Source organism: Mobula birostris, chromosome 22 (assembly GCF_030028105.1).
Source record: "Mobula birostris isolate sMobBir1 chromosome 22, sMobBir1.hap1, whole genome shotgun sequence".
NCBI lineage: Eukaryota > Metazoa > Chordata > Chondrichthyes > Myliobatiformes > Myliobatidae > Mobula > Mobula birostris.
The window spans coordinates 50,866,783-50,893,257 of NC_092391.1; the positions used below are offsets into that span (position 1 = coordinate 50,866,783).

At 43.1% G+C, this 26,475-nt stretch overlaps 1 protein-coding gene across 4 annotated transcripts in view; it reads left to right on the forward strand.

Annotated features, from left to right (window-relative positions):
* Window positions 1–10,571: 10,571 nt before the first annotated feature.
* The window catches only part of LOC140186442 (cohesin subunit SA-1-like), a 109,712-nt gene continuing 93,808 nt past the window's right edge, over window positions 10,572–26,475 (forward strand). For 3 of the 4 annotated variants that reach the window (XM_072240714.1, XM_072240713.1, XM_072240712.1), the window contains exons 1-5: window positions 10,572–10,616; window positions 12,162–12,334; window positions 13,089–13,188; window positions 18,284–18,409; window positions 24,563–24,688. In XM_072240714.1, coding sequence (XP_072096815.1) covers window positions 12,171–12,334; window positions 13,089–13,188; window positions 18,284–18,409; window positions 24,563–24,688 — 516 coding nt within the window. In that variant the 5' untranslated portion in view covers window positions 10,572–10,616; window positions 12,162–12,170. Of the gene's footprint in view, window positions 10,617–12,161; window positions 12,335–13,088; window positions 13,189–18,283; window positions 18,410–24,562; window positions 24,689–26,475 lie in introns of those variants that run through there. The other variant, XM_072240715.1, reaches the window with a different exon arrangement.

A 26,475-nucleotide genomic window follows, 5' to 3' on the forward strand; every position in this document is an offset into this window, starting at 1 on the left:
GCAACCTCAGTCACAAGGAGCGGTTGTGTACACTAGGACCTAGTTCCCCAGAATGTAGGAGATTGAGGGTGTCCTGACAGAGGTACAGTATACAAGATCATGAGGGGCGCAGATGGGTCAAAGCGCACAGTCCTTCTCCCTGGGAGCAGGTGCTGAAAACAAGAAAGCAGACATTTCAGATCAGAGACTAGAGATTTAAAGGGGACACAACGGCAGCTTCTTCACACAAAAAGTGGTGTGTATTTAGAATGAGTTCCAGAAATAGCAGTTAAAAGCCATCTAGATAAGTACATGGATAGGAGAGTTTTAGAGAGCTGTGGGCAGAATGGACGAGCTCAGTGGGTAACACAGTCTGCATGGATGAGCAGGGCCAAAGGATCTGTTAACATGCTGTATGACTCTCTTAGAACATAACTTCCCAACTTCTATACTTATCCGCCTGACCGGTGGAGGCCAGTGTGTCAAATGTCTTCTTCACTACCTTACCTACCACAATCAGAATCAGGTTTAATATCACCGGCATATGTTGTGAAATCTGCTACTTTATGGCAGCTGTACAATGAAATACATGAAAAACAAATATGGGGGAAAAATGAGTTGCATTATATATAATAGTTAACTTAAATAAGTAGTGCAAAAAACTACTTATTTAACTTAACTATTATATATAACGCAACTTGAAATATAAAAGTAGTGAGGTAGTGTTTGTGGTTTCAATGTCCATTCAGAAATCTGATGGCGAGGGGAAGAAGCTGTTCCTGAATCACTGAGTGTGTGCTTTTAGGCTCCTGTACCTCTTTCCCAAGGGTAAAAGTGTGAAGAGGGCATACCCTGGGTGGTGGGGATCCTTACTGATGGACACCTCCTTCCTAAGGCACCAGTCCTCGAAGATGTCTTGGATACAGTAGAGGCTGATACCCATGATGGAGCTGACTTATTTTACAAGTTTCTGCAACTTATTTCGATCTTGTGAAGTAGCCCCCCCCCCGTACCAGAAGGTGTTGCAGCCACTCATAATGCTCTCCACAGTACATTCATAGAAGTTTTCAAGAGTTTTAGTTGACAAACCAAATCTCCTCAAACTCCTAATGAAATATAGCTGTTGTCTTGCCTTCTTTATAGGGGCATAGGGTGTATGGGGTGTCAGGGAGGGGTAGCACCTCTGGTGGGGGAACATGTCGCGTCCTTTTCAGGGTGGTTAGTCCACCTTTGGTCCCCACCTGGCACTCAGCTCTCACCTGTGGCTCCCTGTACCTGTTTGCATGCAACAGTGGCCACACCCTGGGCAACGGCTTCGACAAGCCGGCTAAACCAGGTGAGGGTAGCCGACGGGTCTCAAACCCTCGGTGAGATAGGGAGTTGTCTATCCCAGCATGTGAAGACAGACTCTGGCGGATTGAGCGGACAACCAATGGAAGGTCCAAGGGTCAAGAAGGTGGTCTCTGCAAGCGTCATGGAACGTGTAGAGCAGGACAAGACACAGAAGACATCCTGGTCATCCATTGTGCCTAGTCCCATCTCCAGCCATCTTGACTCTGTCTTGCCACTGGATCCAGATGGGAATTGGGAAGAGAAAGTGAGGCTGACGCTGCGCAACTCTCCCTCACTTAAATCCAAATCACGCGCTAGTCTCGACACCATCTTAATGGTGTCGAGGTCCTCATCGACATGAATGATGGACGAACAACAATAGGGGCATCAATATGCAATATGTTGCATCCTCAGAAATATTGACACCCAGGACCTTGAAATTACTCACAAGCAGAGAAAATCTGCAAATGCCACGCTTTACAATTTTGTCTACCTTTTACGTTGTAACTCATCTTGTCGAATGCAATTTTGCCCTATCAACAGTCAGTCCTCACTGCACATTGCCTCTGTTTGTAAATCTCCCTCCTATATGCTGATTCGCCACCACCCTTGATTCAGCCTACAACAGTGAACTTCAGCAAACTTAAATATGGTAAACAGAGCAGGGGGCTATGTACACAGCCTTAGGTGCACCTGTGCTGAAGGGATGATAGTATTGAATGCTGGGCCATAGTCAATGACGAGTGTCGTGATGTATGTATCTTCAGAATCAGGTTTAATATCACCAGCATATATTGTGAAACTTGTTAACCTTACAGCAGCAGTACAATGAAATGCATGATTAATAATTATAGAGAGAAAACACTGAATTACAGTAAGTATATGTGTATGTGTGTGTATATATATATATATATATATATATATATATATATGTATGTATGTGTGTGTGTGTGTGTGTGTGTGTGTATAGCGCAAAAAATAACAAATAAAAATGCAGTGAGGTAGTGTTCATGGGTTCAATGTCCATTCGGAAATCAGATGACAGAGGGGAAGAAGCTGTTCCTGAATCACTGAGTGTGTGTCTTCAGGCTTCTGTATCTCCTACCTGATGGTAACAATGAGAAGAGAGCATGTCCTGGGTCAGGGGTAGGCAACCTTAAGCACAAATGATTTTCTAGCATGCTTTATTCATTAATTTGAAGCAAAACGTAACTAGATGTATGTAAATGGATAATTCCCATATTTCAAGTTTTTTATGCCATTTATCTGGCCCACCGTCCGCTCACTAATACACGATCTGGCCCACAGAGGCAAAAAGGTTGCCGACCCCTGTCCTGGGTGATAAGGATCTCTCGTGATGGAGGCCACCTTCCTAAGGCTCCCTGAAGATGTCTTGGATACTACACTGTTCAGATGTTCTAGGGTTGAGTGGAGAGTCCATACTGTTGACCTGGTGTGACTCGAGCAGTTTCAAGCTGCTTCTCAGGTAGGAGTTGATATGTTTCATCATCAACCTCTCAAAGCACTTCATCACAGTGGATGTCAGTAACTGGAATGGTCTTACCCATAGCTACTGGAACATAGTCTTTCTCCATGGATTGTCACCTTGTCGTGGTGGAGAAGTTTGTGTGGTCCTGAGATCCCGAGAGCAATGCCGTCTGGAGCTGTGCTCCTGGTAGGGTCACCCATGGCGGTAAGGTCGAGGATGAGGTCCCTGACAAAGAACAATCCAACCAAGACCTCAACGGTGGAACAAGCGGATTAAGTTACTTCAAACTCAACAGTTGTGAAGGTGAATGAAGGCTGCAACAAATCCATCAGCTCCAATCGTCGTGGTTTCCATGCCACTGGAATCAGTTGGTTGATTTGTGAAGTATCATGTGCTTCTTGGAGTGCAACATCAAGTACACGTTAAACAAATACACACACTGGCGTCTCTGCTCTGTGGGCCACTTCTTCAGAATGAAGATCATCCTCGACCTTGAGGGATAGCCACGACGATGATGGAAGATAGTCATGGAGGCAGGTTACCACATTTTTCCAAGAGAGCGATATACCTGAAGCCTGCTTGAACCAGGTGGGTATCTCAGACTGTGGAAGTAAGAGGTTAAAGATCTCAGTGAATACTCCAGCCAGTTGATTAGCATTTGTCTTTAGTACTTGGCCAGGTATCCCATCTGGGTCAGATACTTTCTGTGGGTTCACCCTCCCAGAAGAATGCTCTCACATTGGCCTCAGAGACTGAAATCACGAGGTCATCTGGGCTTTGGGAGTCTGCAAATGTGCCTCTATGCTTTGATGGTCAAAGCAAGCATAAAAAGCATTGGGCTCATCTGGGAGTGAAGACCTGCGGTCACCTATGTTGCTTGGTTTCACTTTGTAGGAGGTGATAGCATTCAAGCCCTGCCGCAGCTGTCGAGCATCCTTCAGTGATTCAAGTTTGGTCCAGATCTGGCCCTAGGGCTTCTGGGTGAGAAAGACTAAGACCATAAGACCATAAGACAAAGGAGCAGAAGTTGGCCATTCAGCCCATCGAGTATGCTCCGCCATTTTATCATGAGCTGATCCATTCTCCCATTTAATCCCACTCCCCCACCTTCCCACCATAACCTTTGATGCCCTGGCTACTCAGATACCTATCAATCTCTGCCTTAAATACACCCAATGACTTGGTCTCCACTGCCGCCCATGGCGATAAATTCCACAGATTCACCACCCTCTGGCTAAAAAAATTTTTTCGCATCTCTGTTCTGAATGGGCGTCCTTCAATCCTTAAGTCATGCCCTCTCGTACTAGACTCCCCCATCATGGGAAACTACTTTGCCACATCCACTCTGTCCATGCCATTCAACATTTGAAATGTTTCTATGAGGTCCCCCCGCATTCTTCTAAACTCCAAGGAATACAGTCCAAGGGCAGACAAATGTTTCTCATATGTTAACCCTCTCATTCCCAGAATCATTCTGGTGAATCTTCTCTGTACCCTTTCCAACATCAGCACATCCTTTCTTAAATAAGGAGACCAAAACTGCCCACAGTAGTCCAAGTGAGGTCTTACTAGCGCCTTATAGAGCCTCAACATCACATCCCTGCTCCTATACGCTATTCCTCTAGAAATGAATGTCAACATTGCATTCGCCTTCTTCACCACCAACTCAACTTGGAGGTTAACCTTAAGGGTATCCTGCACGAGGACTCCCAAGTCCTGTTGCATCTCAGAACTTTGAATTCTCTCCCCATTTAAATAATAGTCTGCCCATTTATTTCTTCTGCCAAAGTGCATAACCATACACTTTCCAACATTGTATTTCAGCATGGAGTATATGAGGTGCTCGAGGAATATAAAGAATGTAAAAAGAATCTTAAGAAAGAAATTAGAAAAGCTAAAAGAAGATATAATGTTTGGCAAGTGAGGCGAAAATAAATCCCAAGGGTTTCTACCATTATATTAATAGCAAAAGGATAGTGAGGGATAAAATTGGTCCCTTAGAGAATCAGAGTGGACAGCTATGTGTGGAGCCAAAAGAGATGGGGGAGATTCTGAACAATTTCTTTTCTTCGGTATTCACTAAGGAGAAGTATATTGAATTGGATAAGTTAAGGGAAACAGGTAGGGAAGTTATGAAAACTATGATGATTAAAGAACAGGAAGTACTGGAGCTTTTAAGGAATATAAAAGTGGATAAGTCTCCGGGTCCTGACAGGATATTCCCTAGGATCTTGAGGGAAGTTAGTGTGGAAATAGCAGGGGCTCTGACAGAAATATTTCAAATGTCATTAGAAACGGGGATGGTGCCGGAGGATTGGCGTATTGCTCATGTAGTTCCATTGTTTAAAAAGGGTTCTAAGAGTAAACCTAGCAATTATAGGTCTGTGAGTTTGACGTCAGTGGTGGGTAAATTGATGGAAAGTATTCTTACGGATGGTATATATAATTATCTGGATAGACAGGGTCTGATTAGAGACAGTCAACATGGATTTGTGCATGAAGGTCATGTTTGACAAATCTTACTGAATTTTTTGAAGAGGTTACTAGGAAAGTTGATGAGGGTAAAGTGGTGGATGTTGTCTATATGGACTTTGGTAAGGCCTTTGATAAGGTCCCACATGGAGGGTTGGTTAGGAAGGTTCAATCGATAGGTATTAGTATTGAAGTAGTAAAATGAATTCAGCAGTGGCTGGATAGGAGATGCCAGAGAGTGGGGGTGGATAACTGTTTGTCAGATTGGAGGCCAGTGACTAGTGGTGTGCCTCAGGGATCTGTACTGCGTCCAATGTTATTTGTCATATACATTAATGATCTGGATGATGGGGTGGTAAATTGGATGAGTAAGTATGCAGATGATACTAAGATAGGTGGAGTTGTGGATAATGAAGTAAGTTTTCAAAGCTTGCAGAGAGATTTAGGCCGGTTAGAAGAGTGGGCTGAAAGATGGCAGATGGAGTTTAATGCTGATAAATCTGAGGTGCTACATTTTGGTAGGACTAATCAAAATAGGGCATTGAAGAATGCTGTAGAACACAGGGATCTAGGAATAATGGTGCATAGTTCCCTGAAGGTGGAATCCCATGTGGATAGGGTGGTGAAGAAAGCTTTTGGTATGCTGGCCTTTATAAATCAGAGCATTGAGTGTAGGAGTTGGGATGTAATGTTGAAATTGTACAAGGCATTGGTGAGGTCAAATTTGGAGTATTGTGCACAGTTTTGGTCACTGAATTATAGGAAAGATGTCAACAAAATAGAGAGAGTACAGAGAAGATTTATGAGAATGTTACCCGGGTTTCATCACCTAAATTACAGAGAAAGGTTGAACAAGTAGGGTCTTTATTCTTTGGAACATAGAAGGTTGAGGGGGGACTTGATAGAGTTATTTAAAATTATGAGGGGGATAGATAGAGTTGACGTGGATAGGCTTTTTCCATTGAGAGTGGGAGAGATTCAAACAAGAGGACATGAGTTGAGAGTTAAAGGGCAAAAGTTTAGGAGTAGCATGAGGGGGAACTTCTTTACTCAGAGAATGGTAGCTGTGTGGAACGAGCTTCCAGCAGAAGTGGTTGAGGCAGGTTCAATGTTGTCGTTTAAAGTTAAATTGGACAGCTATATGGACAAGAAAGGAATGGAGGGTTATGGGCTGAGTGCAGGTCGGTGGGACTAGGTGAGAGTAATTGTTCGGCATGGACTAGAAGGCCCAAGATGGCCTGTTTCTGTGCTGTAATTGTTATATGGTTTATATGGTTATTTGCCACTTCTTTGCCCATTCTTCCAATCTATCCAAGTCTCTCTGCAGACTCTCTGTTTCCTCAGCACTACTGGCCCCTCCACCTATCTTTGTATCATCAGCAAACTTAGCCACAAAGCCATCTATTCCATAATCCAAATCGTTGATGTACAACGTAAAAAGAAGCGGCCCCAACACAGACCCCTGTGGAGCACCACTGGTAACTGGCAGCCAACCAGAATAGGATCCCTTTATTCCCACTCTCTGTTTCCTGCCAATCAGCCAATGCCCTATCCACGTACGTAACTTTCCTATAATTTCATGGGCTCTTAATCTTGTTAAGCAGCCTCACGTGTGGCACCTTGTCAAAGGCCTTCTGAAAATCCAATTATACAACATCCACTACATCTCCCTTGTCTAGCCTCAAAAAATTGTAATAGGTTTGTCAAGCAGGATTTTCTTTTAAGGAAACCCGGCTGAGTTCTGCCTATCTTGTCATATGCCTCCAGGTACTCGATAACGTCATCCTTGACAATCAACTCCAAAATGACAAACACAAGAAAATCTGCAGATGCTGATTTCCAAAGCAACACACACAAAATGCTGGAGAAACTCAGCAGGCCAGGCAGCATCTGTGGAAAAGAGTCAAGGGTCGACATCTCGGGCCGAGGCCCTTCATCAGATTGAATTATTTTGTTGGGACACACTCATCCATGACTGCTTTTATAAAGTTCATGACCATGATGTGTATGTTCAGTTCCTCTGAGGAGCCCTTGAACAAGGCCCAGTCCACTGAGTCAAAACAATCCTGTAGCTGCTCCTCCATCTCCCACAACCACCTTTTCATTGTCCTTACCTCTGGAGTCTTGTTCTTTTGCCCTGAGTGTATGCAGATAGATGGTGGACAGCTAAACGACCAAATATCCCAAAAATACTGTCTAGGGATGTTAGACATTTCTAATCATAGTATGATAGTGGTCAAGTATGTTGGGACTCCCTTGTGCTGCAGGTGATATTTTGATTATAATGACAGAGAGATTTCTTCAAACAAGCCTGACTGAAGTTTCCAGTAATGATGTGAAAGGTGTTGGGTTTGTCTGTTTTCTTGTTTGCTGATCATGGCATCAATATCTTGAGTGCTGCTTAACATCAGCCTTTGTAGTATGTAAATAGGAACATGGAGGAGAAATCTGTTGGTAAGTAGAATGGTCAGCACTTAATCATTCATTGTTCCAGTATTGGAGAACAAGAGTGCAACAAGATAACTACATCCCAGCACCACAAAGAGTTTATTTTGGAATACAGACCCCCATCTTTTGCCTTCTCAGAATCAGCAGTCTGGTCCATCTGGTGTATCGAGAAGCCCTCAGGTCCAATCGATGTATCTGGTGTGTCTGCAATTAGCCATGTGTCTGTGAAACACAGAATGCAGCAATCCCTCATTACCCTCTGATACAGCCATCTTACCCATAGGTCCTCACTCTTGTCCTCCAGCAACTGTACATCTGCGATCAAGATACTAGGTAAAGGAAGTTTCCTACCCTGATGTTTTAATCTAGCTTGGAGTTCTCCCCTCCTCCTTCTCATCTGGCCATGGCAATGTACCTGCATTCTGAAGAGTTAAGTCCGCCGGGTTCTTCAGATGATTGTGAAATTGCAAGTTTGTTAAAACAGTTCAAAAATACATTAATTAAAGGGAAATTACAGGCTGCAGATTGCTGTGAGAGTAGTTCAGAGGTATATTGAGAAGTTTTGCAAGCTGCCCACAAAGTGTTGCTGTTTTTCACCAGTGCCGTCTTGAGCAATATAATTTATTGAACAAGTATAATATGACAAAGGATTTATTTTTTCATACTATATGAGAGTTTCTGTTACGAGAGAGAGGGAGAGATGGAGGGGGTGAGGGAGGGGTTGGGGGGGAGAGGGAGGGAGGGGTGGGGGAGGTGGAGGGGGAGACGGAGAGACAGAAGGGAGGAGAGAGAGAAAGAGAGTGAAAGGGAGAGAGAAAGAGTATAAAAATAAAAGTAATTTGGCATGTCCTCATCAATTCATGCCATTTTTAAAATCAATAGACCATACAAAATATCTTACCTGGATGCATGACCACTTGTTATGGCAGCAGCTGTGTCCATGACTGAAAGAAGCTGTAGGGAATTGTGGACACAGCTCAGCACATTGTGCAAACGAGCCTCCCCCCATGTCTATACTTCTAGCTGCTTCAGTAAAGCTACTGGCATAATCTAAAACCCCATCCACCATGGATATTCTCACTTCCCCTCTCCCTATCAGGCCTGAAAGTACCTACCAGCAGGCTCAAGACAACTTCTACACCTTTGTTATGTCCATTAAATAGTTCCCTAGTACAATAAATTCTTCACCTCACAATCTAGCTTGTTATGATCTTGCACTGTGTTGTTTACTCTCTCTGGAGCTATTACACTATCCTGATTTGCCATTGTCTATCTTAGTGTATTGTGTAATGATCTGACCTGTATGAACAGTATGCTTTTCACTGCTTTTCTCAGTAAGCTGCATATTAGACCTAAGACTGGCTTGGCATGAGGAGGCAGGAGTAGATGTTGTCTCTGATGGATTGTTTCTGTGATTGGAAGCCTGTGATCAGTGGTCTAACACAAAGATCAGTATGAGGACTATTACCATTAGCTGGATATGAATGTAGGCAGTTTGATTTGTAAGTTTGCAGATAACGTGTTGATATTGAGGAGGTTAGTCATCCTCAGAGAAATAATATTGATCATTTGGTAAGATGGGCCGATGGAATACAATCCAGATAAATGTGAGGAGATAAACTTTGGGAGGATGAATTCGATGTAAAGGACTCACACAATAAATGGAAGAAAAGTCCGAGGCAGTATTGGGGAACGGAGAGACTGGTGTATAAGACCAAGTGACAGAACAGGTAGGTGGAATAATGAAGAAGACATTGAGGATATCTTTTGGAACGACTTTATAAAGCTTTGTCAGGCCATAGCTGAAGTTCAGGCAGCCATGCTATAGGAAGGACAGGACTGCACTGGAAAGTGTACACAGTAGATACATCAGGATATTGCCAGGAATGGTGTGACTCAGTTATGAAGAGCGATTGGGTTTGTTTTTCTTACAGACTAGCGTGGGTGGAGTTTCTTTATATAGTATACACATTTATACTTTATACTTTATACTTTATTGTCGCCAAACAGTTGGTACTAGAACGTACAATCATCGCAGCGGTATTTGATTCTGCGCTTCACACTCCGTGGATTACAAATATTAAAAATAGTTAAAATTAGTAAATATTAAAAATTTAAATTATAAATCATAAATAGAAAATAGAAAAATGGAAAGTAAGGTAGTGCAAAAAAAGCAAGAGGCAGGTCCGGATAATTGGAGGGTACCGTCCATTTATGAGGCTCATGGCCAGCAGGAAATCTTTTATTTTGGTAGAGGAAACTTTAAGTAGAGGGTTAAAGGGAAGAAGTTCTGAGGTGATCTGAGGAAGAACGTAGGTGTGGTTGGAATCTGGCTGCACTGCCTGAGGAGGAGATGCAGGTACATAATCCATCAATAGTTAGGAAGAATACATATGAGTACTTTGAATAACCGAGCTACAATGGGCCATGGAAAGAGTGCTGGTTTAAAGTTGATTATAGATCGGCACTTGATGGTCAAGTCAGCGTGGACACAGCTGAGCTGTACGACCATTGGCTGTGGGGAAAGTTCAGAGTTTGGGGTGAGCAGGACAGTGGGCTGGGGTGCTGACGATTCAGCGTGTGTGTGTGGTACAGAAGTCATGGAACATACGACTTCTTTACCCAGAAGATGGAGGGGAGACAGGAGAGAGCATGTCTCTGTCCGGCACTGGGACCTGCTTGTCACTTAGCGCTTTGATTCCGCCGGCGGTGCCTGTTACAAACATGGCGCTGGGGAACACAACAGCAATACATCGCCAGTCACAATGATGGCGGGATAAGCAATGGGCAATTCGCCAGCTCGTTAACCACGCGATGACGTCACACGTTTTAGCGCCAGTTTTGGGCGCGCGGGAAAAACAGTTTGGAGCCGCGTCTGTGAGTAGGAGCGGGAGAGGTGAGTGACAGGGGAGGGAGAGGCAAGAGTAAGCATGAGGTGAGTGACGGAGCAGGCGGGCGGGGGGATAATAAAATTAGGTAAATGTAAAATGGGTTGAGTAAATAAGGAGGAAAGGTGAGGGTGACTGGTGGGGTAGGTAGGGGTGAGTGGAGAGGGTGAGGTGACGGGGATGAGGGTGAAGGTGTGGGTGAGGAGAGGGGTTGAGGGTGGGTGAGGTGGATGACGGTGAAGAGGTAGGTGGGGAAGGGGAGGTTTGAGGGTGTGAGAGTTGAGGTGAGGGTGAAGGGGTTGAGGGTGGGTGAGGGGACGGGTTGAGGGTGGGTGAGGGGACGGGTTGAGGGCGAAGGGGAGGTTTGAGGGTGGGTGAGTGTTGAGGGTGTTAGAGTTGAGGTGAGGGTGAAGGGGTGGATGTGGGGAAGGGGAGGTTTGAGGGTGGATGAGGGGAGGGGTTGAGGGTGGGTGAGGGTGTGAGAGTTGAGGTGAGCAGAGGGGAAGTGAATGTGAAAGGAGCTTGAGGGAAGAGGGGTGTGAGGCAGTGAGAGTGAGTAGAGGAGTGGTAGTTGTGTGTGGGAATTGGGGAAGGGTGAGGAGGGGTGTTGGGTGGGCTGACCAGTGTGTAAGAGTTAGATAGGGGGAGGGTTTGAGGGAGGAGGGGTGGGAAGGGGAGTGATCATGAGAGAGGGAAGGGACTCCTGTGTGGTGAGGGGGGTGGTGCGGCTTGGCAAGAAGGAAGAAGGGGGTAGAGTTGAGGGAATTGAGAGAGCGAATGAGGGAGTGGAGGGGAGGTGGTGAGTATGGGAGGAGGGAGGGGTGGGTGAAAGGGGGAGAGGAAGGAGGAGGTAGTAGTAGGAGAATTGAGTGGGAAATGGTGAGTGATGGAGAGGTGTGAGGAGGGGTAGCAAGTTAAAATGAGGAAGGAGAGAGGTGGAGTGACATTGGAAGGGGAGAGTAGATGGAATTTAGGTGAAGTGTGAGAGTGGAGGGGAATGCAGGTACGTGGAGAGAACAATTTGGGGGAGATTGTGCATGACAGGTATGGGTGGGGTTGTGCAGGAGGCTGAGTGGGGAGGGGTGAATGGCAGAAGAGCTTGGTGGGGTAGGGAGAGGGTGCAAATCAGGTAATTGGTGAAGAGAGAGACAGGTGGGAGGGAGGTGTTAATGGGGAGAAATGTGTTGGTCTGTGGGATGGATGGGGTCTGAGATGTGTGGGGTGGCCAGATGGGACAGATGTAGGGGAGGGTTGAATAGGGAAGTTGCAACGGGAACAGTATAGTCAGGTGGCAGAATGGAGGAAGGCTAGTAATGAGAGAGAGAGTGACCAGGGAGGGTGGCAGTGAAGATGGGCTGTGGGGGAAGGAAGTGATGAGGTAAGAGTCTTATCGTGGGTGGAGGGAGGGTGAAGCCTGCTAAGAAGTGGAGGCAGGGCAGAGACTGAGAGTTGGTGCTCAGTCAGATGGAATGGGATGCTGATTTGTGTGGGGAGGTGGTTTGGAGCAATAGATCTTCAAGAACCATTTTGATTTCAGTCTATTTGGTTTACAGGTTGTAGTCATGCCGATACTAAGATCAAAAAAGGTTCCTCAGAGCTCTGAGAGCCTGCCATCCTCTTCTCCGGGTGTTCGTGGGAGACGAGCAGGATCACAGTATTCCAGCCCCACCTATTTCCGCGGAGAGCAAGTTGCTGAGCTGCTGGTTGGACAGGATGCTGACTCTGAGTATGCAGCCATTGTGGGAGGGCAAACCACCATCCTGCATACAAGAATTGTGATTTCTTAAATCATGCAGTATAGAAGCAGATCCTTTGGCTCGCCCTATTCATAATAGCCAATCAGGCATCCCAGATCAGCATTTGGTCTGTAGCTTTGTTTGCTTGTGCTCTTACAGACCTATCTTAAAGTTGCCACCATTCAAATTCCATGCACCCTCTGGATGAAAAAGAATTTTTTGTGTATCCACTTCAAGCTTTTTGTTTTTTAAAGCCTTTGCCATAACTACTGTTTTATATTCTATGGCCTGGCTTATGCAGGCTGGCATTCTGCATGTTTTACTTACAACTTTTTTTTACCTTGAGGGTTCTGTACAGTACCAATGTCCTTCTGTTCCTCAATACTCCTGAGGACCTTTAGTGCAACCTGATGCATTTTGAGAGTACTTGCTATGTTTCACTGAATCTTAGCTTCATTAGTACTTCCAAAATTCATCATGTTGCACTAAAAAGGATTGAATTCTGCTATTACTCTGTTTAACTTGCCGGTGAACCATTTCATCATTTCACTAATCAAATATCAAGAGGTAGGAAGTAGTTAGGTACAAGCATAGGTCAAACCTGGGAGGTTGGAAGAGCAAGGGGTCAGATCCTTGTGTGGGGAGAAGGAGGAGGTGCAGAGGACCAATTAGCAATAAGATACCCCACTCCCCATCAATGTCAGGAACTATTTCTATATCTAACATTTCCTTTCTTTCTCCCAGTGATATATCAAGTGAATCAGAGTCGGACACAGGGAGTGACTTTGAGGAGACATTAAAGAAAGGGAAGAAGCAATTGCCTTCCATTACACAGCAGGCACCGGTAAGTGAACCAGGCCGGTCATTGTTTGTTTACAGAGTTTCAGCAAAGCCAAACCTGTTTCCATCTTTGAAAAAGTAACCATTGGACTGAAAGCAATTTTTTCTCACGAGCCAGGATATTGTGCAAGTTAAAGTACACTCCATTTTCATAAACGCACATGAGATGATAGTCTCTTTTACGCTATTTTGATCTCTCACACATGGCTGGTATTTATTTCATTTTCAATGTAATGGTCTCTGTCAAAAAACAGACATGGCTCAGGGCAGCAAGAATTACATCTGGCTGCACTTCAATGAGTTAGCTAACTTAAAACTTTTCTCTGTGGTCCTCCCCTCAAACTGGATTTTGTTGCCATGCTTTTATGTGTAGCTTCATGTGTTCCCTTTTCTCCCCATCATAGCTAGTCCATTCCCCAGTTTTCATCTATCAATATCTCATCATGCAGTTCTTCTCTTTATCTTCAGAATTGCTTCATTCTTTCTACTTGTCCATTAGATCACCTACTGCCCTTTCAACCATTGCTGCTAAAATTGTAGATATTGTGTGCCTAGAGGAGATGCTAATAAGTGATCAAAGTCTTGGTCAGGTTGGGTTTTCAGAAGCGGCGTGATTTAGGGACAAAACTCAAAGTTAGTATCTAATTCAGAGGAGGCATGCATGTCATTGGTGGATTATTGTCAGAGTGGTACAAATGCTTAAATCTTAAAGATTATAAACGGAGGTGAATGCAGATGCAAATGTATGTCGACGGTTGGGTCAGTAATGGAAGTGACATGAATACATGAGAAAGGATTTTAAACTGGATGTTTTGGTGAAGTGAGAATCAGGTTTAATATAACAGGCATACGTCATGAAATTTGTACTAATTGTTGAGCCAATGTACTAATTCTTGCCACTATGAGTAATTATCCAACTAGACTAGATACTTTTGAGAAGATTTCATTGCCACTGTAGAAGGCAGATATGAAGCTAATGGAAGAAAAGCAGGAGATAATCAGTATGATTGAAAAGATGATGCGAGTGAATTATAAACAGCAATTACTGGGTGTTTCTCATGAAAGTTAGAGGCAAAATAAATGGTAGTTTGAGGATTTCAACAATGTGGATAATGTTGACATGGTAAGCTGTTTTAGTTTGTGCAGGTAGTAGAATAAAACTTGCTTTTGAAGAGGAATTTAATGAGCAGTGGGGACAGTAAGTTCATTGCTGAACTGTTATTTATGTGATTCAAGATTGTTTAATATCATTTCCTGTAGACAAGTAAGGAGAGAAAAATAATTGTTGCTCCAGATCTGCTGAGCGCCAAAAAAAGCAAGATAAGGAAGACAATAAATATAGGTAAACAACAGGAATTCTGCAGATGCTGGAAATTCAAGCAACACACATCAAAGTTGCTGGTGAACGCAGCAGGCCAGGCAGCATCTCTAGGAAGAGGTACAGTCAACGTTTCAGGCCGAGACCCTTCGTCAGGGCTAACTGAAGGAAGAGTGAGTAAAAGGTTTGAAAGTTGGAGGGGGAGGGGGAGATCCAAAATGATAGGAGAAGACAGGAGGGGGAGGGATGGAGCCAAGAGCTGGACAGGTGATTGGCAAAAGGGATAAGCGGCGAGAGGTAGAGTCAATAAAATGTGAGTACCTGGGATCCTCAGAAGGTCCAAATTGAGAGGCTCGGAAACGAATCCTAAAGCCAACTGGAGTAAGTTGGCGACGGAGGCACGTTCCAAGAAAGGATATATGGCTGTGATAGCGAGTCTGAGTCAAAATGTGGTCGAAAAGTTGAAGAGCCGAAGAAATTACAGATGGGGAGCAGTGAGAGATGGTTTCACTGAACTCCCGTCGAAGAGAGGATCTAAACTTCTTCGGTGTAGGCGTCACCGGAAGAGGCTTCACAGTAGTGAATTTAAAAACGCAAACAACAAGAATTCTGCAGATGCTGGAAATTCAAGCAACAGGAACACTGTCCAGCTCTTGGCTCCATCCCTCCCCCTCCTGTCTTCTCCTATCGTTTTGGATCTTCCCCCTCCCCCTCCAACTTTCAAATCTCTTGCTCACTCTTCCTTCAGTTAGTCCTGACGAAGGGTCTCGGCCTGAAACGTTGACTGTACCTCTTCATAAATATAGGTACATAGGATAGCTTGTATATGCCCATTAGAAGATGGTAGGCTGTACAAAAGGTGACTGACAGAAAATAATAAAGTAGTTATGGAGTTTGGAGATGTTGATCAGTCTTACCACTTGGGGAAAGTAATTTTTGGTAGTCCTGGCGTGGATACCATGTAGCTTCCTCCCTCATGGGAGTGGAACAAACAGTCTTATGAGCTGTGTGTGTGGGATCCTTCTATGATGTTACTAGCCCTTTTCTGGCACCCTTCTGTATACATGTCATTGATGGTGGGCAGGCTGGTGCCAGTGATGCATGGGCATTTTTGACAACCTGTTGTAGAGCCTGTCTGTCCACTGCAGTACAGTTTCCATACCAAGCAGTAACGTGGCTTGTTAGAATGCTCTCTACTGCATATCTACGTTTGTAGAATGATGTGAGTATGGATGTGCGAAGTCCACCTGTCTTCAGCCTCCTCAGAAAGAGGAAGCATTGGCAAGCTTTCTTGACTGTAGGATGCGTTCTGGGACTGAGAAGTTGTGTGTGATGTGTGTTCCCAGAAGTTTAGAAACTGCTCACGGTTTCCACTGCAGTGCTGCTGACATAGAGAGGGATGTGAGTGTTGCAAGTTCTCCTGAAGTTGCATCTCTTTTGTCTTGTTGAAATCAAGGAAGATACCTGCGTCTGCTGCTTCTTTGACTGAACTGTTTAGGCCAAGTTGCTGTCACTAGATCTGGTGTCCGTAGAATCTCTTCCATTGACCACCACTATTTATTCTGCCGCTGACAGGTTAAATATAATTTTGTTTTATGAGTTCCATGGTGTTGTATTCACGGAGCTTTGGACAACTGAAATCCATGACTAGAAACTTTGTAACACTATCTTAAGGTCTTAAAGTTAGCATCATTATTGGGAGCTGGAGTTCCCGCTGTGTCCCTGAAAGTTGCTGTCTTTAGGTGAGGTGATTGATCTGGTTTCCAAGGGTTGTCTTGAATCGTAAAACCTTAGGGTTTTGCAATGTGCAACATTAATGCAAACATTAATTAATACAATTTTGAATGGATTAAGGGTTTATGAAAGGCGTGGCATATTTTTTAAGAATCAGGTTAGCTGCTTGGAATGACTGCTCATCTTTTTGCTGGCATACAGTGCAACAGTACAGCACAGGAACGGACCCTTTGGCCCACTATGCTGTCCTGAGTAATCAAATGCCCAGCTAAACTAATCCCTTCTGTTTACACAATGTCTATAATCCTCACGTTTCCTGCACATGATAAGGCCTTTCCTGGTACAAATTTATTATGTCCAGGATGGCCAAGAGAAGGGATATAGAAAATCTGCAGCACAATACAGGCCCTTCGGCCCGAACATGTACTTAGAAATTACTGAGGGTTACCCGTAGCCCTCTATTTTTCTAAGCTCCATGTACCTATCCAGGACCCTCTTAAAAGAGCCTATCGTATCCGCCGTCACCACCGTTGCCAGCTGTTAGGGCTTTTTTGGGGTTAGGACATAAAGCGAATATTGACTTCAGTGACTAACCATCAGATCTGAATATACATTGAAGATTAAATTTAAAATACAACTCTGAACAAGGAGTAGACAATGTGGATTTTAATTTCCCATTTTTTGTTGTATTTGGGTGTCTGTAATATGGGTGCGAAGGAGGGAGGTGTGAAAGGTGTGAATTTCAAAGGAAGCATGGCAAATGTGGATACGAGGAATTCTGCAGATGCTGGAAATTCAAGCAACACACATCAAAGTTGCTGGTAAACGCAGCAGGCCAGGCAGCATCTCTAGGAAGAGGTACAGTCGACGTTTCGGGCCGAGACCCTTCGTCAGGACTAGACGAAGGGTCTCGGCCCGAAACGTCGACTGTACCTCTTCCTAGAGATGCTGCCTGGCCTGCTGCGTTCACCAGCAACTTTGATGTGTGTTGATTGCAAATGTGGATTTCTTTGAATTGTCCTGAAGTTTTCTTTGATTTTTAAAATGATGTGTCGGGCTGGGCCAGGCAGACCTTTTCCAGAAAGGGTCTCAACATGATGCCTGCTGTATCTTGTTTTGTTGAATAAAGAGGCTGCTTTGTATCTAAGAGTACTTTTCTCCAGTGACTTCAATTCATGCAACAACATTGCTTTAAAAAAAAACCCTACTTCAATATATTTTAAATTTAGAAAATGAGACAGTAAAATGTGAAATTTGTGGGGGCTGAGTACATTTTCACACTTCTAAGCTTTCACTTACTTATATTGTTAATGTGATCCGTGATGTTGTAAGGAAGATGGATTTTAAAATTGCATGTTCCATTCTTTCTCTTATTGATAACTAATTTACTTTGAACTGATCCCTTTCTTCTCCTACAATGCCTCTCAGTACACAGTCATATATTTACCTTTGTATTGGAAACTTCAAGTTTTACTCAAACGCACTCTGACCTAGTGAAACTGACTTCCCAAATGAGGATCTTTTTTATTCCTGAGGGAATACTTGTCCATTTCCCTAATGATAAATTGAAAAGAATTATGAATGTCATCAAAATGCAATTAACAGCCATAGCCTTATTCTCTAAATTTAAGTGGACATGTGTTTTCCCTAATTTATTGATAACTTTTGGAATCTACACTTTTGCAGCATTTCTGCCTCCATTAACTTGAATGAGTTTTTAAATTGTTTTGTTATTACTGACCCTTTTTTATGCACTTCTCAAATCCATCTATAGATTTTTTTTCATTTCTCCTTGTTGTTTAGGACCAGAGGTGTAATTTTTTTCCTTTGTTTTTATTCCACATTTTAACTCGTATGATATCTTACTAATATTTGTAGCATGCCATTTTCTCTTGGCTGCAAATGTTCTTGCCAAAAAATTTCAACCTTAGTCATTTTTTATCTTGCTAATAATCTGATGATGTTGAATTGGAATTCCTGATGTAAATATTTATTAGAAAAAATGTTAAATGCTTAGCTTCTCTTTGTCACACTGATGTCTTTGCAGTCACCTAAGAGACCAAGGCAGGGAGCAACTGGGAAGAAATTAGTTGTGAAGAAATTAAAGTCTAACAGGCAGCAAAAAGTTAGCCCCGTGCCTCAGTCAGAAAATCTGCCAAAAAGTGCCCCACAGGTGAGTATTCAAAACATAGCAGTTGATGGCTTTTGAAAAATTAATCTTTCATAGTATCTGACAGAAATTGGGTATTTTGCATATGTAATTGCTGCTGTGGAAATGTAGCTGTAATTTCCATATGATTAAACTGATCAGCAATTTGATAACCACATTATCAAGAAAGTGAGCATGAAACAAAGTGCTGGAAGAACTCAGCAGGTCAAGCATCATCTATGGACGGAAACTGATGGCTTACATTTTGAGTAGAAATGCTGCCTCAGGGCTCTAGCAACAGGATTTATTCCTGACCTCTGGTGCTATGTATATGGAATTTGCATGTACTTCTGATGACAACACGCATTTTCTCTGGATGTTTTGGCTTCTTTAAAGATGTGCTGGGTGAGTGGCCCCTTCTGATTCGTAGAATTAGTAGGGTGTGAATGACCATAAGACAAAGGAGCAGAAGTTGGCCATTCAGCCCATCGAGTCTGCTCTGCCATTTTATCATGAGTTGATCCATTCTCCCATTTAGTCCCACTGTCCCGCCTTCTTACCATAACCTTTGATGCCCTGGCTACTCAGATACCTATCAATCTCTGCCTTAAATACACCCAATGACTTGGCCTCCACTGCCGCCCGTGGCAACAAATTCCATAGATTCACCACTCTCTGGCGAAAAAAATTTCTTCGCATCTGTTCTGAATGGGCGCCCTTCAATCCTTAAGTCATGCCCTCTCGTACTAGACTCCCCCCATCATGGGAAACAACTTTGCCACATTCACTCTGTCCATGCCTTTCAACATTTGAAATGTTTCTATGAGGTCTCCCCTCATTCTTCTAAACTCCAAGGTATACAGTCCAAGAGCAGACAAACGTTCCTCATATGTTAACCTGCTCATTCCTGGAATCATTCTAGTGAATCTTCTCTGTACCCTCTCCAACATCTGCACATCCTTTCTTAAATAAGGAGACCAAAACTGCCCACAGCACTCCAAGTGAGGTCTCACCAGCGCCTTATACATCACATCCCTGCTCCTATACTCTATTCCTCTAGAAATGAATGTCAACGTTGCATTTGCCTTCTTCACCACTGACTCAACCTGGAGGTTAACCTTAAGGGTATCCTGTACGAGGACTCCCAAGTCCCGTTGCATCTCAGAACTTTGAATTCTCTTCCCATTTAAATAATAGTCTGCCCATTTATTTCTTCTGCCAAAGTGCATAACCATATACTTTCCAACACTGTATTTCATTTGCCACTTCTTTGCCCATTCTTCCAATCTATCCAAGTCTCTCTGCAGACTCTGTGTTTCCTCAGCACTCCCGGCCCCTCCACCTATCTTTGTATCATCAGCAAACTTAGCCACAAAGCCATCTATTCCATAATCCAAATCGTTGATGTACAATGTAAAAAGAAGTGGCCCCAACATGGACCCCTATGGAACACCACTGGTAACCCGCAGCCAACCAGAATAGGATCCCTTTATTCCCACTCTGTTTCCTGCCAATCGTCCAACTCTGTATCCACGTATGTAACTTTCCTGTAATTCCAAGTAGCCTAGTGTGGCACCTTGTCAAAGGCCTTCTGAAAATCCAAATATACAACATCCACTGCATCTCCCTTGTCTAGCCTACTTGTAATTTCCTCAAGAAGTTGTAATAGGTTTGTCAGGCAGGATTTTCCTTTAAGGAATCCATGCTGAGTTCTGCCTATCTTGTCATATGCCTCCAGGTACTCTGTAACCTCATCCTTGACAATGGACTCCAACAATTTCCCAACCACCGATGTCAAGCTAACAGGCCTATAATTTCCTTTTTGCTTCCTTGCCCCCTTAAATAGCGGAGTGACATTTGCAATCTTCCAGTCCTCCGGAACCATGCCAGTATCTATCAAGTTTTGAAAGATCATCGCCAATGCCTCCGCAATCTCCACAGCTACTTCCTTTAGAACACGAGGGTGCATTCCATCTGGTCCAGAAGATTTATCTACCTTTAGACTATTCAGCTTCCTGAGTACCTTCTCTGTCATAATTGTGACTGTGCACACTTCTCTTCCCTGCCACCCTTGAGTGTCCGGTATACTGCTGATGTCTTCCTCAGTGAAGACTGATGCAAAATACTCGTTCAGTTCCTCCGCCATCTCCTTATCTCCCATTACAATTTCTCCAGCATCATTTTCTATCGGTCCTATATCTACTCTCACCTGTCTTTTACTCTTTATATACTTGAAAAAGCTTTTAGTATCCTCTTTGATATTATTTGCTAGCTTCCTTTCATAGTTAATCATTTTTCTCTTAATGACCTTCTTAGTTTCCTTTTGTAAACTTTTAAAAACTTCCCAATCCTCTGTCTTCCCACTAATTTTTGCTTCCTTGTATGCCCTCTCCTTTGCTTTAACTTTGGCTTTGACTTCTCTTGTCAACCATGGTTGCATCCTTTTTCCATTTGAAAATTTCTTCTTTTTTGGAATATGCCAGTGTTGCACCTTCCTCACTTCTCGCATAAACTCCAGCCACTGCTCTGCCGTCCTTCCCGCCAGTGTCCCTTTCCAGTCAACTTTGGCTAGTTCCTCTCTCATGCCACTATAATTTCCTTTACTCCACTGAAATACTGACACATCAGAATTTGGCTTCTCTTTTTCAAATTTCACAGTGAACTCAATCATGTTATGATCACTGCCTTCTAAGGGTTCCTTCACCTCAATCTCTCTTATCACCTCTGGTTCATTACAACATACCCAATCCAGTATAGCTGATGCCCTAGTGGGCTCAACAACAAGCTGTTCTAAAAAGCCATCTTGTAGGCATTCTACAAATTCTCTCTCTTGAGATCCAGTGCCGACCTGATTTTCCCAATCCACTCTCATGTTAAAATCCCCCACAATTATCATAACACTGCCCTTTTGACAAGCCTTTTCTATTTCCTGTTGTAATTTGTAGTCCACATCACTGCAGCTGTTTGGAGGCCTGTATATAACTGCCATCAGGGTCCTTTTACCACTGCGATTTCTTAGCTCAGCCCATAAAATTCTGCACCTTCCGATCCTATATCACCTCTTTCTAATGATTTAATATCATTTCTTACCAATAAAGCCACGCCTCCCCCTCTGCCTACCTTCCTATCCTTCCGATACACCGTGTATCCTTGGACGTTCAGCTCCCAGAGACATGCATCCTTTAGCCATGTCTCAGTGATGGCCACAATATCATACCTGCCAATCTGTAGCTGTACAACAAGATCATCCACTTTATTCCTTATGCTGTGTGCATTTTAAGTATAACACCTTAAGACCAGTATTTGTTACTTTTTGCTTTGATTTCACTGCAACTCATCCCAATGGCTACAAATTTGCCCCCTCACCTGCCTGTCTTTCCTGACATCTTTACTGCTCACTATCTTAGATTTATTTCTGTTTTCCCCTTCCTCCGCTCTATCATTCTGGTTCCCATCCCCCTGCCAAATTAGTTTAAACCCTCCCTAACAGCTCTATTAAACCTTCCTGCCAGGATATTGGTCCCCTTCAGGTTCAGGTGTAACCTGTCCATTTTGAACAGGTCATACTTCCCCCCCCAGAGGAAATCCCAATGATCCAAGAATCTGAAGCCCTGCCCCCTGCACCAGTTTCTCAGCCACACATTCATCTACCTGATCCTACTATTCTTGCCCTTGCTAGCACGTGGCACAGGTAGCAATCCCCAGATAATAAAATGGATTTAGTCTCAGATGAGTAAGTGGACACTGCACTGTTACAGTGAAGCCCAAAGCAAGTTTGAGGAAAGTAACCTTTCTCCTCTGTCCCCCTTGTCTTTCCTCCTGATCCACCTGGCTCCTATCACTCTCTTTCCCCTCCACTATCCTCTTTATCTGCCCATCACTTACACACTCCTATTGGTTCTTCACCTGCCTCTTTTTTCATTTTTTATCAGATTCCATCATCTTCAACACTTTGTTACACTAGTACCTATCACCTTCTAGATTCTGACAGCATTCCTTCTCTCGCCCCTGCTCTGCCTATCCACTCTGTAACCTGCCAGCTCTGACTTCATTCCTTTCCTTTGCATTTTATACTAGCTATCTCCCTTTTGGTTCAGGTGAAGGGTTTTCCTGTTTTCCTCATTGATTTCCACCTATTATCCACCTGCCTTACTTCCTTTCCCTTCTACAGAAGCTGTTTGAACTCTGCCCCCCCCCCCCCCCCCGAAGTTCCTCTGGCAGTTTGCTGCTTTTTTTTTATATATCTTAGGTTCATGTTTGTGGTCACCCTTTACTCTTCTATACTCTGAGGATTACAGGCCCAAACTCATTTGGTGGGGCAACATTTTCATACCAGAAATTAGCCTGGATAATCTCCTTTGTACTGTCTCCAGTATCTTGTTGTAGGTGAGCAAAGCAGAACTGTATTCATACTGGCAGTATCTCAGGTGAAGCCTTGTACCCAGCTACAAAACTACCCTGTTTTTAAATTCCACCGCCTTTGCAATGAAAACCAAAAAATACTCTCTGCCATGTTGGACCTGCCTGCTGAAATTTTGTAATCCACACATTGGAACTGCTAGGTACCTCTGTGTTCACTTGTCTCTTCACAGGTTTCAGATGGCACTGGTGAGACAGAGCAACGCTTCACTGGCAGTGAAAAAAAATCTACTAACCACTCTATTAATCACAGTTTTTATGGACAATGATCCCTGCAATCAATAGCCTGTAACTTCCCTTTCAGAGATATGCTTTTGAACCTCCTGTAAGACCTAGGATTTTTGCAGTGTTCTGGGGGATCTGGTAAACTGACCCTGGGCCTGACAGTGAGGAATCAGCTGATATTTGACCATTGCTGCAGCAGACAGGGATAGAATCGAAACGGCAGGTCCAGATTGAAAAAGCTGGTTGCGGGTTAAGTGGAAGTGGCGGCCCATGCCAGAGATTAAGGAATGAGCCGATGTTTGGCTTTGCTGGAATGGACAGGGCAGAATCAAAGTGGCAAGGCCAGATTTAAAAGGTTGGGCTGTCGGGGCCGAAGGTGAAGAAGGGCTAAGCCTTTGTTCAGCTCACTGTTCTGCAAGGTTTACTTGTCGCGCTGAACTGAGGCTGTGGCCTGCAACTAATGTGCTCTTGAATGTGGACTCACTTTTGTTCTGAGTGTTACTTGTTTACTTTTTATTGTTTGCACGATTTGTTCTCTTTTTTTCACACGTTAGATTTTTAACTGTTTTTAAATAGGTTCTATTAGGTTTCTGTTTTCGTGATTGTCTGTAAGAAGACAAATTTCAAGGTTGTATATGGTATACATACTTTGAACTTTGTACTTGGGATAATTTTCCATTAGATTTCTTAGCAAAGCATGATCTCACACTTCCACATGTTAAATTCAAGTTGCCAGTCTTTTGCCCACTCCTCAATCTATGTGTATCTGGTGCAGAATCAGAATATCCTTTTCACAATATATCTGTTTTTATATCATTGGCAAATTTGGAAGCCTTGCATTCTTCCAGATCATTAGTGCAAATAGTGAACAATTACAGACCAAAAACTAATACCCAATTCTGACAGTACTGGGAATTACCCCGGTTACCTCCATTTCCTTTGAAAGAACTCTGTTATTTCAACTCTGTTTATCGTGAGACAGAGTTTGTAATGTTCTGACACTCCCTGGTACCATGGGCTTTTAATTTGTGCAGTACCCTCTTATGTGGCATCTTGTGAAGTGCTTTCTAGACATCCAAGCGTACTACATTTACATATTCTCTTCTATCAGATCTCCCTGTTACATCATCAAAGACCATGCAAATTTTCCTAAACTGATGTTGACGTTTTATTACATTCATCTTTCCTAAATGAGCTATTACCTTTGGTTAATGACTAATTTGATTGGGGGGGGGTTGGAGATTGGAGCAAAAGGACTGACTGGTTTGCTGTGCAAAAAGCTGGCACAGACTTGATTGGCTGACATGTATTCTTAGCTGTAATAAGTGAGCAGTAATATATTACTGAGAGAAAAATGCTCACCTAACAGAACTATGGGAGCACATGCTTTAAGGCAATGGTGTGTCAGAGCTTTTGGAATGCAATTTTAGACAAAGAAATGTTAGTCTGCTGGTGATTATCACGTTCCTATGATAAATAACACTGCTCTGCTCTGTTAGTCTATGTAATCTCGTCTTCCTATTTTGTTGTCAGCTGTCTAGGAGACCAAGGCGAGTACTTGCAGAGTCTAACCAGTCAGTGGGAAAAGAAAATGTTGACCGTGATCAAGATGCCAGTAAGATGTCTGGGATCATCAGACTCCCAAAATCTGATACACAGGTAAGTATTGGAACCAACTGATAATTAGATCTAAACCATTCTGGTCAATATGTCATATAGGGATGTGGCCATTTCTAATCCAGGGTATTGATGTTCCTCACTGTCACTTATAAACCAGAGTAACTTCTGGCAGTACTATTGTTCTCATTCCTGGGTCATTAACATTGTTCCCTCTAAGCTATGCAGGTGCATGGCCACGGAGTAACTGAAAACTTCTATGCACATGGCCTTTGTTGCCATGCAACTAGAATTTTCTTTTATATACTGTTTTATTAAAGGGCCACGCAGTTTCCAAAAAAAATTCCTCCTCAGAGTAGAATTAAAAGCCAAATTTAAATGCTAAATTAATTCTTTCTACCATCACAATGTCTTTACCTCTCCATTCTGCCTGTTTATGTATCTATATGAGAGCCTCTTGAACATTTCGGTGATATCTGTCTTCACTACTACCCAAGGCAGCACATTCCAGACACCCACTACATTTTTAAGAAATGTGCCATTCATCTTTGAACTTATTCCTCTCACTTTAAATGTATACTGTCTAGTATTAGGCATTGCAATCTTGGATTAAAGTTTCAGACTATGCAATCCATGTCTCTCATCTTATAAACTTCTATCAGGCCTCCCCTCAGCCTTTGGTGCTCCAGAGAAAGCAATCCAAAGAGCAAATGCTCTTATATCCTAGCAGCATTTTGGTAAACCTCTTCTGTGCACCTTCCAAAACCTTAACATCTATTGCTCTACCTTCATCAATCACTTTCATTGCCTCCTTGGAGAACTCAAGTCAAATTAATAAGAAAGAACTTGTACCTAATTAGGCTGTAGCTCTTGGAATATTCATAAATCCTACTCTTAAGAATCCTCTCCAATAGCTTCCCTACCACTGACATGTTATGTACTGGTCTACAGTTTCTAAGAATATCTCTATTTTCCTACTTGAACAACGGAACAACAATAGTTTCTTGCCTGTCCTCTAGGATTTGCCCATGGCTAGACAGGACACAAAGATCTTGGTCAAGACCACAGCAATCTCATTTCTTGTTTTTCAGTAACCTGGGGTACATCGAGTCAGGCCCAGGGAACTTATTCTCGTAGAACATATAACAATACAGCACAATACAGGCCCTTTAGCTCACAGCCCTCCATGTTACTTTCAACTGTGTGTCTAAGAGTCTCTTAAATGTCCCTAATATCTCTGCTTCTACCACCACTCCTGGCAGCATGTTGCTGTTTTAATTTAAAAAAAACTATCTCTGGCATCATCCCTATAATTTTCTCCAATGACCTTAGAATTATACTCCCTTGTATTAGCCATTTCCACCCTGGTAAAAAGGGACTGTCCTTTTTTACCAGGGGAGTTTACCACTGGCTTTCTATACCTCTTATATACACCATATCATTTTCCTTTGCTCTAAAGAGAAAAGCTCTAACTTGCTCCACCTTACTCCATAGACCATGCTCTCTAATCCAGGTAGAATCCTCATAAATCAAGTCAAAGTTAAAAGTATTTGTTAGCGAAGTTCATATGGCATTGTACATAACTCTTGAGATTCATTTTCTTGTAGGCATACTCAATAAATCCATAATAGAATAATAACTAATAGGATCAATGAAAGACCACACCAAAAGAAGGAAATAATAACAAATGGACATTAAATATAAAGAACATGAGGTGAAGAGTCCTTGAAATTCAGTTCATAGGTTGTGGGAACATTTCAGAGATGGGCAAGGGAAGTTACCCCCTTTAAAGAGCCTGATGGTTGAGGGGTAATAACTTTGTGAACCTG